The sequence below is a fragment of the Octopus bimaculoides genome, chromosome 12 (assembly GCF_046866305.1).
Source record: "Octopus bimaculoides isolate indiv1 chromosome 12, ASM4686630v1, whole genome shotgun sequence".
In the NCBI taxonomy this organism is placed as follows: domain Eukaryota; kingdom Metazoa; phylum Mollusca; class Cephalopoda; order Octopoda; family Octopodidae; genus Octopus; species Octopus bimaculoides.
The window spans coordinates 16787479-16810787 of record NC_142939.1 but is presented as its reverse complement, the minus strand read 5'-3'; the positions used below and the strand labels follow the sequence as shown (position 1 = coordinate 16810787).

The 23309-nt window shown below is 33.0% G+C and overlaps 1 protein-coding gene across 2 annotated transcripts in view; it reads left to right on the top strand.

The window, feature by feature from the left end:
• The first annotated feature begins 1014 nt into the window (after positions 1–1014).
• Positions 1015–23309, top strand: part of LOC106875323 (uncharacterized) — a 200649-nt gene continuing 178354 nt past the window's right edge. Inside the window, exon 1 of one of the 2 annotated variants that reach the window (XM_089360840.1) lies at positions 1015–1643. In XM_089360840.1, coding sequence (XP_089216966.1) covers positions 1435–1643 — 209 coding nt within the window. In that variant the 5' untranslated portion in view covers positions 1015–1434. The remainder of the gene's footprint in view (positions 1644–23309) is intronic. The other variant, XM_089360841.1, reaches the window with a different exon arrangement.

Below are 23309 nucleotides of genomic sequence, written 5' to 3'. Positions count from 1 at the left end.
GAATAAGGTGGGCTGCAGGAAGCAGTTATCACTAAAATAGTACCATTATGGCGCCTATATAATATGTAACTATACCTGAATTCACACAGGTAAGCTCACACATACGCATACACAAAAAAGCACATACTCACACGCACACGCACAAATACATACACACATGCACAGGGAGGAATACACACATATGAACAAGATCTCATATGCCTTATGCGAAATATATTCATATACATACATGCCATCAAGTGTACGTGTGTGTGTATGTGTGTGTGTGTGTGTATACGAATGAATGCATGCATATATATATGTGAGTGTATGTATGAATGTATGTAATGCGTATATATATATATATATATATGTATGTGTATGTGTGAATGTATGCATACAGATATGTGTGTGTATATGTGTGTGTGAATGTATGCATATAGATATGTGTGTGTATGTATTTATATATATATATATATATATGCATATATATATATATATATATATATATATATATATATATATATATGTGTCAGTAAATGGTGGGGTTGTAGAGAAAGAGAGAGAGAGAGTGATATATATATATATATATATATATATATATATATATATATATATATAGATAGATAAATATATAGATAAATACATACATACGCACGTACGTACATACGCACATGAAAAAAATAAAACGTGATATGTATATATATGTATGCGTGTACGTATGTACTTGTGTGCCAAAATATATACATCCACACACACACACACATACATATATATATACACAATACACACACACATATTCATGTGTGTATGTGTACGTGTGTATATACGTGAATGTTCTCATACATATATAGTATCACTCATCACTTGATGTGTTTTTCCAAAAATAAAAACTAAAAAACTTTCATTTTATTACTTTTGCAGGCGAAGAAAGAGTTTTCTTTCTTTTTCTTTTTCATCGTCACATCATCATAACCTCACGTATTGCTGCCAATCTTAACTACACTAACACCACCGCCACCACCTACGAACACTATACATGCCACCTCCGTTACTACTACTACTACTACTACTACTACTACTACTACTACTACTACTACTACTACTACTACTAGAGTACTAAGATAAACACGTTTGTTTGCTCCGGCTGATTATACATACGTATACATAATACATACATGCATTCTATTAAATAAGAGTCGAAAAAACATAACTAGACGGAAAAGCGACAAACATGACCGAAAAAGATAGATAGATGAAATTAAAAAAAGTAAAAAAAAGAAAAAAACACATATTACGGTGAAAATTAAATATAAACTGTCCAAAAGGCAATTGTAATGCAAAAAAAAAAACATACTAAAATATAAAAATAAATTCTAGAGTTTCACAAGAAACGCTGTAGTAAAAAAAAACACAAGAAGGTTTTGGTACGGTACTATATTCCTCAAAGCAAACATGAGTTGTTTATTGAGATCATCACCGAAATCGCTTTCAAAGTTCTCATTGATTCTATATTTAACAATGCTGTTACAGGACCAATTCTCATCCAAAGTTGTGAATTGTTTTACCATAAAAGACGAAAAGACGTTTAAGAAATGCTTTGCCAAAGTACAAGGTGGCGTTATAGATTTACGGTCTTTGAGCGGTGAAGAAGGAGCACCAAGGTAAGATCGATTGTTCAATATACATATATATATATATATATATATATATATATATATATATATATATATATATATATATATATATATATATATATATATATATACTCACACAGACATACGTGTTATGTTGACGAGTGGCGGGGTTTATATTTCTTTCAGGTGTGTATACAATGTGTGAAACGGTTGTTGTTGTTGTTGTTGCAGTTATATTTCTGTTATTCGCTGTCGATGTTGTTTTAAGTTAATATTGTTGTAACCGCTGTCAATCTGCCAATGATGTTAGTGTTCATGAAAACGCTGGTGAATCCCAGAAGTTTATTTTACTTCGTGCTATCGATAGCAGCCTTATTCTTTCTCTGTCTGTCTGCCTGTCTGTCGCTCTCTCTCTCTTTCTACTTCTCACTCTCTCTCTCTCTCTCTCTCTCTGTTTGTTTTCCTTCTCTGGCTTTTTCATCTTTATCCTCTCTTCTCTCTGTCTGTGTCTCCTTTTCCCATTCTGTCTTCTGTCTCTCTGCTAAACACTCTCACACATGCACGTACGTAGTTGTTTACGTATGTTTGTGTATATGTGTCCCTATGTTATATGTATGTATATATGAATACATACATATATACACACACAAACATATACACACATGTATTTATGTGTATGCTTGTATATATATATATATATATATATATATATATATATATATATATATAAACTTAGATAAACTTAGATATGTTTCGACCAAAGATTGGTCCAGGCCATGTCTAACTTAATAGCACCACCTGATGTATTTATGAATGTATTCTTTCAATTTGATTGAGTCATTCGACTGCGCCCAGGACTTATTCTTTGTAAGCCTAGTACTTATTCTATCGGTGTCTTTTGCCGAACCTCTAAGTTACGGGGACGTAAACAAACCAACATCGGTCGTCAAGCGATGGTAAGGGGACAAATACAGACACACAAACATGTACACACACACACACACACACATACACATATATATATATATATATATATATATATATATATATATATATACGACGGGCTTCTTTCAGTTTCCGTCTACCAAATCCACTCACAAGGCTTTGGTCTGCTCGATGTTGTATTAGACGACACTAGATCAACGTGCTACGCAGTGGGACTGAACCCAGAACCACGTGGTTGGTCAGGAAGCTACTTACCATACGACACGGCCACTCCTGCACCTGTGCACACACACACACACACACACACACACACACACACACACACACACACATATATATTGTATGTATTGTGAATATATTTTCGTACCTTTCTATCTCTTTTTCTTTTCTTTTTGTAATTCCTGTAAAGAATACTGTCAGGAGTACTACCGATCTTCGTAGCCCGGATCAGACGGGTGAAAGTATCGGGTTATCGTATTTCATTTCAGTTTGAACCATCATATTTCGACACTTGTGGAGGAAAACGTGAACCGCGAGGAAATAAATCCCAAAATGATGGACCCTTTTCATGGACAATTATTAGGAAAACGACAATGAAGTTCAATATTGTTGACATGAAGAGGGAGGGACTTTTGCATGGACAGCGCCACGGGAATGTCTCTCCTCCCATTATTTACTTGGACACCATCTACTTTCTGTTCGCATAAGGCGGCTATCTCTTCCTACCTCGTCCTCCGCCTGTCTCCTCCTCAAACCAGACTTCCCGACCATCTCACACTTTCCTTCTCTCTTTTTCTCCTTACTCTTCCTATCAACTAATACTACTGCATTAATCATTTCTATTTCTTCAGCATTTACTAAAACGCAACCCAAGCTTGGACACTTCGGCCTGTCTCTCTTATCTTCAGGAAAAGCATGCAGGACGAAACATTGAAATCAGCTATCTTCACGGCAGTTGAACTACAGAACAGTTCGTATGAGACATTGCTGAGTTCCGACTCGTAAAGGTTGCTGTTACAGCGAGAGATGTGAAGTGTAGAAACGATGGGTCTGTAGCCATTGTTAGTTTTGTGCTACCAAATAAATCTTTGTCAACAGCTGAATGGTTTCGGATAATTACCAGCAGTCTGTTACACAGGAAACAAGCCAGCATCAATAAGATCTGTTACTAAGCAATCGCTTAGTGCTGAAATATATACTGGCATCAGAGATAGCATCGATGATATTATCTAATACACCATTTTAAACGATGAGCCGCGTCACTTTTAGCGATATAATGTAAAGAAACTGTATTTTAATGCAGATTTCTTTATATGTAGCTGCGTAACTGCGTGGTTATAATAATAATTATGTTAATGAATCTTTCCACTATAGGCATAAGGCCAGACATTTTAGAAGGAGGAAATTTTATTCGATTACATCGACCCCGGTGAATTTGTCGTCTCCGAAAAGATAGACCATAAAGTCAACCTCTACAGAATTTGAACTCAGTACGAGAAGTCGGACGTAATGTTAGGCAGTGTTTCGGCTGGCGCTACCGATTCCATCAGCTCGACGCCATAATAATAATAATAATAATAATAATAATAATAATAATAATAATAATAATAATAATAATAATAATAATAATAATGATGATGATGATGATGATTTAAAATTTTTGCCACAAGGGGAGCTTGGAGAGGGGATTAAGTCGATTACATCAGAACCAGCGCATAAATGGTAATTATTTAATCGACCCCGAAAGGATGAAAGGCAAAGTCGACCTATGCAAAATTTGAGCTCAAAACGCAAAGCCTGACAAAATGCCGCAAAGCATTTTACCTAACGTGCTAACGATTCTTTTCAACTCTAGACACTTCTGCGATAGCCTCGTGCCGACCAAAGCCTTGTGAATGGATTTGGTAGATGGAAACTGAAAGAATTCTGTCCTATGTATGTATGTATGTATGTATGTATGTATACATATATATATATATATATATATATATATATGTGTGTGTGTGTGTGTTGGTGTGACTGTGTCTGTCCCACCCATCGCTTGACAATCGATGTTGGTGTGTTTACCTCCTTGTAACATTGCAGTTCGGCAAAAGAGACCAATAGAATAAGTACTAGCCTTGCAAAGAATAAGTCTTGGGGTCGATGTGTTCGACCAAAACTACGGTTTGTCCATAGCACTTACTAAGCGTTACCTGGCACTCGTTGGATCTTGTAGATACCAATACATTATATATATATATATATATATATATATATATATATATATATATATATACACACACACACACACACACACACACACATATATATATATATATATATATATATAATATGTATATATATACACACACACACATATATATATATACATATATATATAATATGTATATATATATATATATATATATATATATATATATATATATATATACGGTATATGCATCATGACCTTAGGTTCTCAGAGATAAAGTTCTAACCTTGGCATGACGTTGGCCTATTATTAGGCTATAATACGAGATCTCATATGCTGTCGCAATAAGTAGGCCAAATGAAGGGGAGGAGGGTGTACAAAATCAACTATTCTCTCTAATCATACAATGCGATGTAATTAGACCTAAAACGAGAACATTGACAGAGTTGGTTGACAGACTACAATTATCAGACAAGTCGCTCTCAAATCACATCCTACGTTATCAAATACAGTGTTTGTTCGATAACGTTGGCCTACATACACTGCGAACGAAACAAAAAAAAAAAAAAAGAGATATGATAGTGTCGGCTGAAACATTTAATGAAAAGTGATCTGGGATTAAAACAACAACAGCAGATCGAACTCAAGCTATGTTCGATGGTAGTCTGATGCCTTACCTCGATTTTAAGACATACGAGAAAAATTAGCAATGAAATTAATGTGCCGTGTGATCGAGACGTTCTCTTTGTAACTATGTGTTTCGAGTTCAGCCCTACTACACGGCACATTGATGAAGGAGGTGAAAGAACTAAGTGTCATTCTCAGTAGCTGATGCATTAGTATATCTCTGGCCCAGCATTAGTAATCGAACAACCAAATGTCTATGCTACTGTTAAAAAAGAGAAAAAAAACATATATACAACCGCCTATATGCTCATATTAACGTACGTATATATTCTGAAACCCTAGGAAAGAAAATGCTTTGTTTAAACAAAGGAATCTAGTCACTTTGAACACTAGCGTAGCTAGGCGGGGTGGGGAAGGTGGAGGTGGTCCACCCCGGGTGGCACTTTTGCAGGGTCTGCTGTAGGCAATATGTGTTTTTTTTTGTGGCTGCCCCGGGCGGCACCACACTCTAGCTACGCTAGTGACTTTGGATGTCGTTAAGAACTTAAATATTTGTTAAAGAAAAAGTAAGCATACATACAAACATACATACATATTTACGTACATAAATAAATAAATACATATATAAATACATACGATTTGTTGGACTAATATTCTTTAAGTCGGTGCCCCAGCATGGCCGCTGTCTAATGACTGAAACAAGTAAAAATAAAAGATAAAATGTATATATAGGTTTATGTCAATGTTTGTGTGTGCATCAATGCATCCATTCACCACTATATGCATGCATAGATACGTACATACATGCATACATTTACACATGCGTACGTACATGCATACATACACATACATACATACATACATACATACATACATACATACATACATACATACATACAAACATACATACATACATACATAGAATAATAAAAGCAAAAGTAACGAAATAAATAAACATTGGTGATATCACATACATAAGCATCAACAATGGGGGTTAACATACAACACTTAGCTACCTAGTTGTTATCTGAATTCCATCGCGGGAGCCATATGTGTTTTTCTATATAGTATAAGACACCTAATACCACTTTATGAATCTAAACCCCACCCGCCAAAAAAAAAAAAAAAAAAAAATCCAAAAGACGAAACTCAATACTTGTGCAATTTAGTTGACTAAGCTACCATGTATTAATATTTATTTATGATGTTAATGTGCGTATGGGCGATGGCACTGGCTGGTAACGTTATGTTTCAAACTATATAAATAGTTCTCGGGGATATTCAGCGTGACAAAGCTGACCCATCGAATTACAGGCACAACAGGAAGTAAGAGTGAGAGAAAGTTGTGGTGAAAGAGTACAGCAGGGTTCGCCACTATCCCCTGCCGGAGCCAGGTGTTTTCGCTCAATAAACACTCACAACGCCCGGTCTAGGAATCGAAACTGTGATATTATTACCGCGAGTCCGCTACCCTAACCACTGGGCCATTGCGCCTCCACATCATAGCATGATATTTAGGGAAAAAAAATTAAATAAATGTTAGATTTGTTTAATATGAAAGAAACTCCGACATTTGCTCCTAAAAGGCTCTGGCACTTCGAATTCCACTTGCAAGAAAGACACACCATAATAGTTATGCAAACGGTATCATCCGTCACAGATTCGATACAGTGATCTCTCCTCCAAGTAGTTAACGTGAACGTCTAATTAATTTGTGATATTTTGATACATAATGGAAGAGGAAATGTATACAGCAATAAAAAAATATTAAAAAAGGAAAGAAAAACATTAAATCAACTAATTTGTTTACGCAACTGGAAATTTTTTAACGTAATTAATTAATTAAACCACATCATTATATTTGGTGTATGGCTATGTCATCTCTCTCTCTCTCTCTCTCTCTCTCTCTCTCTCTCTCTCTTTCTCTCTCTCTCTCTCATTCTTTCTACAGAAGTACACATAACACGTAATTATACATTCCCCATATTCAAAACACACACAATCACACTTAAACACGCAAAAAAAAACATTCATATGTATGCTTAGATTACTCACCGGTAATTATCTCTATATATAATTGTATACGTCTATGCATATATATATATATATATATATATACACGCACACTGACACACATGATGTAAATATGGATGCATTTATACATATGGATGCAATTATACATAGAGATAATTACCTGTGAGTAATCTATGCATATATGTGAATGTTTTTGTGTGTGTAAAGTGTGAATCTGTGTGTGTGTGTATATGTATATATATATATATATATATATATATATATATATATATATATATATATATATATATATATATATATATATACATACATACATATACATACATATACATGCATATATATATATGTATATATATATATATATACATATGCGCGTATATATATATATATACTATATATGTTTTGGTGTGTAATGTATATCCATATATACGTATGTATGTCACGTTAATGACTATATATATATATATATATATATATATATATACATATGTATTTGATGTATAAGTAATTACGTAATATATGAACATGATCATACATACACAAACACACACATTAGCATATTCTCATATTTCTTTATTCGTTTCTTTTTAATTTATTGGATTGCGACCATGCGGGGGGGCAGTGTCGGAAATGAGTTATGCGATCAAACAGACCTTAATCGTTACTTTAAGACAATTCCTTATTCCATCGGTCTTTTTCTGTAGAACCGCCAAAATGCGTAGATCTTAACTGAACCAACAGCTACTGTCAAGCGTCATGAGACAAACACGAAGTTACACACATATACTTATATATATGGATACAGGCATATATTTACACATAAGCACACATACATATACGTACACACACACATTTATACACCCACGCTCTAGGGTCACAAAGGGAGATGAACCTATCTTATTATCACCTGAGGGAAAGCTCCCTTCCCCTCCCGGAAGAGATTAGAGATTACAAGCTCGAAATGTCGTACCAAACTTATCAGCTATGTCTCATCGATGCCATGACTCGATACAGCGGCCGTAGGACTGTTGGGTGTATCATTGTTAAAGCACAGGAGTGGGACGAGCTGGTTGAATCGTTAGCACACCGGGAAAAATGCTTAATGTCATTTCGCTCGTTTTTTTTTCTTTTTCGTTCTGAGTTCAAATCCCGCAGAGGTCGCCTCTGCCTTTTATTCTTTCGAGGTCATACAATAAATAGCAGTGAAACACTGGTGTCAATAGCCTTGTGCCTATATTAGAAATGATTATTATTAGATTATCATTATTATTAGGCGGGGAGCTGGCGGACTCGTTAGTACTCCCGGGCAAAATGCCTAGTGGTATTTCGTCCGGTTTTTTTTTACGTTCTGAGTTCAAATCCCGCAGTGGTTGGCTTTGCCTTTCAATCTTACGTGGTCGATGAAATGAGTACCAGCTGAACACCGGGGTCTATTACATGGACATAACCCCTCCCCAGAAATTGTTGGCCTTTAGAAAAACATAAACATGCAAGTAGTACTTTATGCTACCTTGATGTGGATTACCCTAAAGCAGTGGTTCCCAAACTTTTTCAGGCTGAGCCCCCTTGGTTCTAGGGGCTCATTCCTAGTGCACTCCCACCACACACCATTACAGATATAGACCATTTACTGCAGCAAATTCAAAACAAGAGTATTTCACAAATAAGACTTAATCTAATTAACCCTTCATTTTTTTCTACATCCATTGCACCGTTTTGGTCACCCCATTATCGCCCCATGATTCTTCAACGCCCCTTGGATCTTTCCACCAGCCCCAAAGGGGCGATATCGCTCACTTTCGGAACCACTGCTCTAAAGGAATTTCTTTTAAATGGTGGTGCCACTGTATGACCACAGCCTCTGTCTGAAACCAATTAAATACGTATAACCCACCTTCAGACATACATACGCATAAATTATTTCTCTCTCTCTCTCTCTCTCTCTCTCTCTCTCTCTCTCTTTCTCTGTCTTGCCCTTATCAGCTTTCCTGTACGATTTTGTTTATCTATATTACTAGTCTGTTTAGTATCTAGCACGTGTAAGCAGTGACGAAATGCGGCATCTTATTTACAAAAGCAAAATATAAATAGACAAAAATAATAAAAAGAGTAAAAAAAACACCAAAAATCCATAAAGAACAACGATAGCCACACAACGAAAACAAACAAGGAAAATTACTGCAATCAACGTTAATTTGAAATTTGGTCATATGGAGGCTTTTAATTGAAATCTTCAGTTAAACGGATCAAAGGTTATTATGTTGTTGACTACGAACTAGTTATAGATAACGAGAGAGACATTGTTCGTGTGAATACAAACACACATGTTCACCAAATACAGTAGAGTCACACAAACACACAAAAAAAGCAACAACCCCGTATGAGAAACAATTAAACTAGCAACCAAGCGATCATACTAACAAAATGACGTCACACATGCTTGACACAGGATTTTTGGCAATAGCAAGGATAGCCTTAACTCTGTCATTTGCATTTTTTCACGGCATTCATTGACGTACGCGTTGAAATATATTTAAAATATATTTCTACAAGTGTTCAGTTTGCTGTAGACAGGTGTTAATTTGAGGTACATCCAAATCATTGCTTAATTGCTATTCTTGCCATTAAATAACAGTCTTACATTTTTTTAATAGAGGCTTTGTAATGGATTGGATTTAATATCCAGCACTTGACTGGTTGTCATTTTATTATACATGAAAGGAAGATGAAACTAAAGAACCTAATGTCCACGCTTAAAAGGTGACGTTTCTGTCAAAAGCAAAACTGTGAACATACTGCGTTATAATTAAAAAGAGAGACTGTTTCACACGCACACACATTCACACACACACACACACACACACACACACACATATATATATATATATATATATATATATATATATATATATATATATATATATATATATATATATATATATAGGCGGTGCTCCAGCATGGCCGCAGTCAAATGACTGAAACAGGTAAAAGAGTAAAGAGTAAAGAGTAATGCAGAAGTCGAACGGATGAAATCTCAGCGTCTATCCGTGTCTGGGAGAAAATCTTCTTTCTTCTATTCGACAACAGTTGTGATAACAATAACTTCCCTGTATCTTATACAATGCTGGTGAAAACAATTGATACTTCTCGTGACCCTGGTAAAAATTTTTGAAATCAAATCTGAACAGACGAAATTAAACACCACTAAGAATCTTATACCTAACCTACATTGTCTAGCTTTCCCTTGTTTAACAACAATAATTTATACAATCTTACATGTTATGTTTCTATCGGTTCAAACAAACATTCCACTTTTGCTCCTACTAGCACTACTAATGAGATTATTACTATTATTAATATTAAAGTTGCGTGATGGAAATATCGTAAGCGCACCGTGATATATGCTTAGCAGCAATTTGTCCGTCTTTGCATTCTGAGCTCAAATTCCGCCGAGGTCGACCTCACCATTCATCACCCTTTTGGCTTCGATAAAATAAGTATTTGTTTAACACTGGCGTCCATGTAATCGACTTACGCCCCCACTGAAAAAGTTGGTTTCTACCACAAATTGATCTTCATCTTATGATGCTTATGCAACAACAGCAACAACAACAACAACAACAACAACAAAAGGTTTCTTAACGGCATTTCGTCCGCCTTTTACGTTCTGAGTTCAAATTCCGCTGAGGTACACTTTGCCTTTCATCCTTTCGGGTGATAAAATAAATACCAGTTGAGCAATGGGGTCGATGTAATCGACTTAACCCCTCCTACAAAATTGTTGGCCTTGTGCCAAAATTTGAAATCGATATTTCGCAATATGTAACTTACAGTTTCTTGTAATAATTATCTATTGTCAATAGTCTATATTGATTACTGATAACAGATATTGAATTTTCACTTGATACTCAGAATTCGCTTCGCATCAACAGTTTCCTAGAAAAGCATGAATGTTACAACGTCCCAATTCTTCTTTTCTATTGATAAAACATAATTTCGCTTTTGTTTCTTTTCCTGGAAAAACAATCGTTATCCTAGTGGAAAATGGGGGATAACTGATATAAAGTGGGTTCGTCCCACTGGTGTGATGTGTGACTGCCGTTGTGCTATAGTTGCTGTTTTACGCTAGTAGCCACAATAGTTACTAATCAACGGATACCGTTGTATCACTTCGTACCCGAATAGTAATACACTAACTTCTGTCTTACTATCGCTGATAGCTCCACAAGACCCCCGACTAGTACTGTCGACTCTCGACCCTCTCTTGACGACTGGCTACTGGTCTATTTGTAATGGATGACTCCTCCCACTTTTTACCGGGCGGGGTATACAGTTTCACTATACAACAATAACAATTATGCTACGCAACTAAGACTGTATGCTTTAGGAGCTCGCTGCGTGGCATCTTGGGTCTTCTATCATAGCCAAGGTTGACCAGCAACTTTTGGTAGACGGAAACAATATGGAAACTCGTCGTATTTATATGTGCGTGTGCACATATGTGTATGTGTGGTGCGTGTATGTGCATGTGTGTGTGTGTGTGTGTGTGTGTGTGTGTGTGTGTGTGTGTGTGTGTGTGTGTGTGTGTGTGTGTCTTTGCCTGAGTGTTTTTCTACCTGTGTTTGTCACCCACAACAGCTTGCAGACCGGTGCTGCTTTGTTTATGTATGTGATTCACAACTTTCAATTCGATAATGAAATAGATAGAATAAGAACCAGAATAAAAAAAAAAAAAAAAACAACACAGAAAGGATAAGTATCGTGATGAATTTGCTCGACTAGATCCTTTCAATGGGGTGCTCCAGCACAGCCGCAGGCCAATAGTTGAAACAAGTAAAAGATGAAAGATATATGATATACGTGTTAACAAAGCGGATATCAATTGACAGTTGAAAACATTTCACATCGCTTAAGTTAGTTATTGCTCTAGAGTTAAAAAAACAAACAGAACAAAATGAACTTCACCCTTGCCTATTGTTCCTACACAAAAACATAAATGAGAGCTTTGTGTTAAATATAGACTAAAGAGCAACCATCCTGTATAGTCGATCTCTGTCTTTTTGTCTATTTGCCATCTGGAAAAACTTCAGTTTATTGTCTCTAGAATTAATACATCATAGAATCATAGATTTATGATACAGATGTTATTAGCGAAATCGCTTTTATATAGTCTGAGAAATTATAGAATATAAAATAATATAGAAAATAAGTAAATTGAAGGTAAGAGATGGAGCGAGAGGGGTGAGTTAAAGGGGTTGGAGAGAGAGATGAAACGGGCAGAGAGGGGAGCGAGGAGTGGGATGGAAGTGTGGGAGGGAGAGAGAAGGGCGGGAAATAAATGGATAAGGAAGAAATTTTTAGATATTTTTCACAATTTTAGCCACTCTTTCTACATTCTTAAGGAGTATCCATGATTTCAGGACCATTTCTGTTATCTCTGAGAATTGCACAAGTTGCAGAGATGTATTTGCTTCGCTCAGGAAAGTTGTACGCGATGCACACAATGCGATTCCTCACATTGTTTTAGCATGATTCCACCCCCAATGATTTGACAGGCACGAACGTGCAGATACATACATACATACATACACGTATATATATATATATATATATATATATATATATATATATATATATATATATATATATATATATATATATATATATATATATATATATATATATATATATATGTATATATGTATGTATGTATGTATGTATGTGTGTGTGTGTGTGTGTGCGTATATATATGAAAATATTTTGAACTGATGAGTATATGTCGATTCGTGTGTTGAAGTGTTGAGTAGAGCGGTTTGGGCTATCTGGCGTCATCCGCAGTTGGGGTATATTTCCGTTGGATCTACTTCAGTAATTCCACAGTGTTAGTTGAGGTAATAATTGATTAAATAACCAGAAGTAAGATTTGGTATCAGTCTTTATTTTGTACGACGATCGTTTCGACCTATCCCGCTAGAGTCCATTATATTTGGGACTGCTTGCAACGTGTTCTGTTGCATCCATTTTGCAATCTGTGGCACACCAGGTACCTTCATACATAAAATAGTGCCTCGCTAACGATCTTGGATTTGGGCGGTCATACTGACAATCTCTAAACTTCCCAGAAATATTTGCTCATTCCTAACCGTTGCTCCAGGCGAAGTGTGTGTCGTAAACACTCAGAAAAAAAAAACAAGTTTATATTCACAATTGAAAATAAAATTCCCTTTTATATAATAAAATTGTCACTATTTATGACGACACGGGAACACGATAAATATAATAATGAATATGTCGATGTACCAGAGAAAAATCAATAAAACTCGGAAATGAAATTGCGACTCTCAAACAATATACTTAACGAAAGATAACTGCCTGGAAAATCAATTATATATGCAGCAACTGTCACATGATACTTTAACCAAAAACGACATTGATTATATAGTTATAACTGGTAATCAATTTAAGAGTAGGCACTATTAACATAATTATCCATTTCGAACACTACAAAGAAAGAAAATTGAATACAAACGAAGCAAGACATATTTGGTTCTCGTAAAATATCATTAAATGGCGATTCTTAGCTAAAGTACCAGCGTTTACACAATCGAATGCTTTCTCTCATCTGTGTACCCTAAAGTATCTATCATTCTTGAAAAACCAAATCCTAATATTCATAAGTTCATAGAATTAATCGGGGTATGCCATCATACGTGTACGTACAGACTTGAAAACCCGTAATGTTAATATGAATCCTGATATAACATGTTTTCGTTTCACATTCCTTTCCTCTTCTAAAAGTATTTCCCGATTAGTTCTTGTAATAACATGAGAATGACCGTACATATAGAGAATTATTCTCTTCTCGCTTTCTCTCCTCGCTTCTCTCGTCGCTTCTCTCCTCGTACATCTCATCGATAACAGTCAATAAACTGGAAACATCGGTGTCTGAGATTACCAAGAGAGGGCGACACTGAATGAACTGGGTGTTTTCAAACCTTTTTACCATAAGAGAGATTTTTCTCGAAGGTAACTGCAGTGTATTTGCCTTTAGCAGTTGAAATATGTGACAAACATATTTCAACTATCCTAAATATATACCCGTGTGCGTATGTGTGCGTATGTGTGTGTATCTTCAAGATTACTGTGTGTGTGTGTATTATTTGTGATGAGGGATGCAAAATATTGTGAAATATTGGAGTATTTTGGTTTCGTGTTCCAAAAGAAACATAAACATAAGCCAAATTGGAAAAAATATATGCTGACAGCAAAATTATATGAAGTATATGGAATTTTTCAATTTAATAAAATCCAAAAGTTTTGGATACACGAAACCAAAATAATTTCATAAATTTACAAGTTAATCTTAGCAGCGTTGATGACTTTGTTTTCTTTTCAGTATAAAAGTCATGGTGAATGGAATAAAATATTGAGAGCGATGCATAAATTGCTGAATTTCAAGAATAGCATTCGTGACAAAACAAAAAGTAACACTTGTGTCAATATCCGATAACAGCGGATAGTTATCATGTTCATTTTTGACGTATAGGACAGAAATATATATGAAGTTGACAGTATGTATATATACATAGAGTTATACATATTATATATTAGGATTTATACATTGCAAATACTAGATGCTCATATTTCACTTGGGAACTATATCTTTGTAATATAATATGTTATACGCATTTAACATATATTCGTTGTTAAACATTCATATATGCATACATACACGCGCACACACACACACACACACACACACATATATATTTAAATATATATATATATATATATATATATATATATATATATATATATGTACATACGTATATATATACTTATACATATACATATATACATACATACATACATATATATATATATATATATATATATATATGAATAAATATATATATATATATGAATATACATATATATATATACGCACACACAGACATATATATATATATATATATATATATATATATATATATATATATATATATATATATATATATATATAAACTTACACATGCATCTCTCTTTCTCAGTGTACACACACACACATACACACACGCGCGCGTATAAGGATTGAAATTTATAGAAAAACAAAAAGCGAACACGGGTGTATGAATAACAAGTAAGTGTATTAGTTTGGCTCTCGGGAAAATGAAAAAGTCTTTTATGTTTTGAGCCTACGCTCTTCAACAGAAAGGAATAGGAGAAAATAAACAGAGGGAGAATGAAAAAAACTTGTAGATTACAGCGTTCCAGTTTATAAGGATTCATTACAATCTTGGCGCATCAGAATTTGCTGGGTACGATGACATAGAGGGAAGTAGCAACATTACAGATATCAAGTGTTGGTAGGGGACTCTAAATATGCAAGCACTAAGTTGAATTGAAACAGTAGATCCGATTCTGTGGTTGGTTCTTGGTGTGGCCTCAGTATAAAAATTGAATACAAATGGCGTTTAAAATGTAAGACAGCTGTTTCGGTAGAATTTTATTATAGCATTCCTAGAAGATTACACCCTAACATAAAAAATTTTTAATGATATAAGATTTTAAACAGTTAAGATGTTTTACATCCACCCAGACGAATAGTGCGTCATTCGCGTCAGTCTATGAATGCATTAACAGAAGTCTACCGAAGAAGCTGCCGTAAATTTTAAACTACATTTGCATTTACATTATTTACATTCGACGGATATTTATCCCCATCTTGTTTGTTGTTAACACAACTTTTCGGCTGATATACCCTCCAGCCTTCTTCAGGTCTCTTGGGGGAAATTTCGAACCTAGGTTCTCATTCCTAAGGTATTTTTCGATGCTATTATTATTATTATTATTATTATTATTATTATTATTATTATTATATGTCATGCATCTTAAAGTTTGCCAGGCTTCTTACGAAATCTCGGCTTGTTGAATCTCAGATAACAGAATCTGTAAGAAGTATGCGAAACTTTAATTCGCATGGAGCCTAGTCAAAATGTTTAAATAACAACAACAACAACAACAACAACGACAACAACAACAACAACAACAACACTTATATATATATATATTTTCTTTATGTAGAATTAAGGATGAAACCACTTTCATGATTTTATCAAGTGGCCAGTAGGAAAAGAAAACCTTGGAGGTAACATTTTATACTGAATTTATAATACAAATGATTATATTAAAGGGTGCCAATTTAATACACCTACACGCTAGAAATAGATGCCAAATGGTTCTGAAAACCACCTCACTACTACATTATTCTAGGTTGTAATTGGGCAGAGGGAAAATAATAAATACCTTTAGAAATAAAACCTATTTCTAGCGTGTAGATGTGGTAAATCCGCACACTTTAATATGATTATCATTATAATTATAAATTCACTACACACACACACACACATATGGAAAGAGAGAGAGAGAGAGAGAGAGAGAGAGAGAGAGAGAGAGAGAGAGAGAGAGGGAGAGAGAGAGGGAGCGAGAGAGAGAGAGAGAGAGAGAGAGAGAGAGAGAGAGAGAGAGAACGCTTTGCTTCGTATAAATCTATTTATCATCAAACTTAACACAGTCAGTCCTCTATGCGTCATTTTCTCATCAGCCTCAGGTATCTTACGCAGTTTCAGAGGCACCAGCCCGTCTTTCTGTGTACGAAGGAAAAGTACATGAGAAACTTTTATATTTACTGACTTGGCTTTCATACTTTTTACTGTAGAGAAAAATAAAGAAAAGGAGCTTATTCTTATCAGGAATATTATGAAGTTTACTTAATATAACATAATGCTTATTTATATTTGGGTAATGGGCTTCTTCCTCTAAAGAAATATATTTGATTACATTAAATCTGTTTGAAGTAGCGCTCAATGTTGATGTTTTTTTTTTATATTCAGCTGGTCCAAAGGAGAACGGGTATGTTATCTGTCATTAATGGTGCTTTCAGTATAGCTCAGGTGCTGTTGTGAATTTATGTCACTACATGCCGATGAGGGTGACCTTGTCACCCTTCTATGTATATAATGTATTTTGATATGTGAATTTTATCTTTCAAAAGTATATACATGATCGTTTTCTTAAGTGTCGTCCAAGAGAGTGCATATAAAAACGCACGTTCACGTATACACTTTACATACAGACATACATAAACACGTTTCCACTCTCGCACTCATAAGTATACCGGAGTGCATGCCCACACGCGTACACCCACACATACACACAAACACACACACACACACACATACACACACACACGTACACCACACTCACATGCACACAAAGGCACACATATCTATGCATTTCTATAAATAATGGATAACTATATAGCCAAAAGTATTCTGTGTCGGTCATTCACCCAAAACCAGAAAAGACTGGAAATACTCTCTGTCAGACACACACTTCCACGCCGGAATAACAAGCCTGACATAAAACGGAAAAAATCTCCACTTACTGATTTCTTGCAGATAATAGCAACACTTTAAGTGAAACTTATGAAATCATATATATATATATATATATATATATATATATATATATATACATACATACCTACATGCACACATATATATGTGTATATATATATATATATATATATGTAAATATATATATACACATGTATATATATATATATATATATATATATATATATATATATATAGAATATATAGTTTTAGGGAAAATAACCAATTTTCAAGAACTCATCGATGAAAATCCACTATCACATATAGAAAAATTAATAATTAAAAGCACAATAAATGAGTATAATATAAAGTAAAGTAAATATCATAAGATAAATATAATAAAAAGATTACACGTGTTTCATAACCAATTTTCAAATAGAAAAGAAATTTAAATCGATTAAAATCAATTGAAACTATCGAAAATAAGTTCTATTCAAAAATATAGCTACTCGTCAGATCGTAAGTAGAACAATAATTAGATATATATCTCAACCAACAATTAGTACCAAATGAATTAATATGAAATACTTATTATATAAAGATAGAAAAATTATTTAAAAAATATCATAATATCAAAATAATAACCATTCAATAATCATCCCTTCATCCATTATAATAACATGTATATTATATACAAAAAACATCTTACATAAATTATCATTGTTTTAAATTATCATTGTTTTAAATACAAGTTGAACGAAGTTTAAGTTTAAAATAATAATGAAGATAAAATTAGTACATATTTAACCGGTGTAATAGTTAAAGCTATACTATTTAAAGCTAAAGACGTTTACGGAAAAATTTGGATAAGTACTGTTTTCACTTTGCTAAAGATTTTCTACTATTTGAAAATAATATGTATTCTTGTTTTTATACTATTCATTTGGTTCTTTATAGATTATTTTAATAGATAACTTATTTAACACTAAATTATTTAGAAGTTATAGTTTCATTTCAACATAATATTAGAACTTCGATTGGAATAGTGTTGATATATTTTCGATTATTTTTGATTAATATTATTTGATTAATTATTAATCTTTATAGTTTATAATATCGTTAAAGTTTTTTAAAATCAAAACTTTGTATATATATATATAAAGTTTAACCTTTTATTCTTAATAATTTTTCTTTCCTAATTTTTTCATTCATAATTTTTTCCATTCATAATTTTTTCATTCATATTTTTTATTATTACGTTTGTAGAAATAAATAATCTTGTATTTTTCTATTATTCAATTGATCTTTAATTATAATTAAATAAACGTCTTTAGCTTTAAATAGTATAGCTTTAACTATTACACCGGTTAAATATGTACTAATTTTATCTTCATTATTATTTTAAACTTAAACTTCGTTCAACTTGTATTTAAAACAATGATAATTTAAAACAATGATAATTTATGTAAGATGTTTTTTGTATATAATATACATGTTATTATAATGGATGAAGGGATGATTATTGAATGGTTATTATTTTGATATTATGATATTTTTTAAATAATTTTTCTATCTTTATATAATAAGTATTTCATATTAATTCATTTGGTACTTATTGTTGGTTGAGATATATATCTAATTATTGTTCTACTTACGATCTGACGAGTAGCTATATTTTTGAATAGAACTTATTTTCGATAATTTCAATTGATTTTAATCGATTTAAATTTCTTTTCTATTTGAAAATTGGTTATGAAACACGTGTAATCTTTTTATTATATTTATCTTATGATATTTACTTTACTTTATATTATACTCATTTATTGTGCTTTTAATTATTAATTTTTCTATATGTGATAGTGGATTTTCATCGATGAGTTCTTGAAAATTGGTTATTTTCCCTAAAACTATATATTTTATATATACTTTATCTATAAGGCTCAATTTAATTTTAATTTTTTATAAATTGATTTTAATTGAGTTTTTTACCTGTAATTTTGGATTTTGTCCCTAATATTATTATATATATATATATATATATATATATATATATATATATATATATATATATATAATCAATATGAGACTTATTTTGTTAAACCAAATTTTGATAAATCACATCAAATAGAATAAATGAATCAAATTGGAAAAAAAAATTGGATTAATTTTATTTCATATTTCAATATTCCTATACAATTGTTTCGGACAAAAGGACCAAGATTTCCATAAATAGAACATCATAAAGATCGAATTTGTCCTCTTCAGTAGGTGAGATTTAAGTAAAATAAAAATTAAAGAAAAAGACGTTTGAAATATACATAGGATTTTTTCAGGTATTTGTATATTCATTCTTTCACTCAGCATTAGTTGAATCTAGACGGAAAACACTGAAGGACTTGGCTGATTATATAACTAATATTTAAATTTTTGACTTCCTCAGTATTAAAGCAAATACATATCTATTTTTAAAAACTCGCTATAGAAAATACTGGTCAAGATATATGTCTATGCACGTTCATAAATACCAAATAAGGAGTTATATGTTATTTGAAATTTATATTTAAAGATTTGCTATTGGTCAACTTTCATTTCTATTATGTTTTTAAGTGAGTATGAAGCTAGTACTAGGATGTGAGATTGATTAATATTTTTTCATTTAAGTATTACAAAAAAGTCAACAATGAATAGACAATATAGTTATTATATGTCGCTTACGTTATCTAGAGACAGCTAGATAAATTTTCAACAAAACGAAAAAATAATCTTACGAAATACATTTAAACTTGAGTAGAGATGCTTTAAGAGTGAACAACTTACGTGATTGTCATAAAATATAATAATGTGGAACTAATCTATATTACGTATATATCATAACGCTATTTTTACTATAAACTAAATATATCGAGGAAATAATAATTTATTTAAAAAAAAAATTTCTTCAATACGTAATATAGATCAATTCCACTTTATTACATTTTATGGCAATCACGTAAGTTGTTCACTTTTAGGAAATCTGTCCTCAAGTTTGTACGTATTTCGTATGATTCTTTTATCTTTATTTTCTGAAAACTTATCTAGAGGTTTTTAGATAACGTAAGCGACATACAATAAAACTATATTATCTATTGATTGTTGACGTTTTTTTGTAATACTTAAATGAAAAAATATTAACCAATCTCACATCCTAGTACCAGCTTCCTATTTACTTGAAAACATAGTAGAAATGAAAGTTAACTGTTAGAAAATCTTTAAATATAAATTTCAAATAAGATAGTTGATTATTGTTTATTATTAACAAATTGCTTACCTTCACTCACATCTTACAGTCGTTTCAATTAAAACTCAATCAGTTAATTACAAATTTGTACATTAAATTTACATTTATGTGACATGAGAAAAAAAAAAGATGTACCTTTGGATGTTATATGTGGGCTTACCGATTCATTTCAGAAGTTTGTTGTCTATGATTTTCACGTGTTTTTACGTGCTATGAGGGAGCCGTTCACAAAGCGGTGGGCCGAAGCATACCGGCTAACGAATGAAATTCATTCACTGAGTATATGCGGTCGATAAGTTTACAAAACTAGCGCTTCTTATGATTCGTAATTGAATTTAACCTTACGTATGCTTCGTCCTGGCATACCAGCAAATGCTTCTTATACTATTTGTATATCGTTATAGACTGGCGATTCCGTTCGCCTCCGGTTCTGTTGAGATACGTAATGTTGATGAACCACAAAAATTGCGAAAAATCGGTAACTATCAATCCTGAATAGGATTGGAGGCGAGTTTTCTCGTTTGTCTAAATCTGTCAGGTGTTTTAACATACCTGTGCTATGGCGGAGTCGTCCCCAAAGCGCTGTGCAGCAGCTTTCGGCGAAAAAGGAAAGTACGTACACCGAGGAGGTGCGGTCGATAATGTTTACAACACTAACCTGCTTTTAATTCGTAATTACATACATACGTACACACACACACACACACACACACACGCGCCCACACACACACACACACACACACACACACACACACACACACACACACACACACACACACACACACACACACAACACCTAAACTTACATAAATGCTTTCACACTTCTCCCACGTAGATACATTTAACATACTAAAACTAGCATTTAAATACAGAGAAGATTTATTAAGCAGCGTACGTTTAGTACATTTAGAGGACATTCTTTAAATGTTGTTATTTCTGTCAGCCATTTGAAGACGTGCTACGGGTATAACAGAACAATATCGAAATTCTTTATTTTTTCTCTATTTCATCCGAGTCTTTTGACGGAAGATCACGGTTCGGAATGTTAATCTCCCGTGTTTCTTTGTTACAACGTAGAATTAACTATCCCTTGCCGTTTTCTTTTTTTTCGGCCTGCGTCCTTGCACGTTTTTATTCCTAATCTCTTTGTGGATGCTTTGGATACAGAACATGTTTCCGGGTAGCACTTATATAATAAATTCTGTTCCATTTCTTTCTCTAAGCAGTTTGAATTACATTATCGTAAATTTTGTCTTCTTAATGTTGACTACAATAGAATTGCGTAGTCAGAGGTGGTAAAATGTTTTTATTCTACTACATTAATGTCAACATTCACCTATTCTTCATTTTTCTTGCAGTAGAAGGGGCTAAGTATTTCCTCTTTAATCATTCTTCCACAGGTGTATCCATAGGCATTTTGTCCAATTCTTTATCGATTCTGACACTCCAGTATCTAATAAAAACTTGCTGAACAATTTACCAAATATATTAGAATTCTGAGATTGGCAGACATATTTTATAATAACTCGATTTAATATATTAGAACATACTGAGTTGCGTCAAATTTCTTCCTAGAAGTAGCCACACTTGGCATTAATGTAGCAACGAAGTTAGTCTCCTTAATGTCTGTGAGAAGACAAACAAACTTATTTCATACAATCAGATGTATTGTGTGAATCTAAGCAAACATTCGTAGTCTTCCACCCAGCAATCAACGATCTGTCTTTTCTATATACTAGTATCTGCTGAGTTACAATCCTGTATGTAGTCTTAGAGATATACCATACAGATTTAGAAATGTCACAAGAAAAATATCATAGTCAATAATATATTGCCTTGGTGACTGGGATGCCAAGATATTTAGTGTCACAATTATTTCTTTATAAACACGTATCTGTGATCTGTATGCGCGTGTGTTAATATGTGCGTGCGTGTGTGTTAGTGTGTATGTATACAAATATGTGTGTGTATATATATATATATATGGATATATATTTATATATATATACACATTTACACATGCGTACGTATATACATACATCTGTGTGTATGCATGTATATATATATATATATATATATATATATATATATATATATATATATATATATATATATGGATGGACGTGGCATATATATATATATATATATATATATATAGGGTATGTATTTATATTATATATTTATGCAAACACACACACACGGATATATAAGCTGAAACC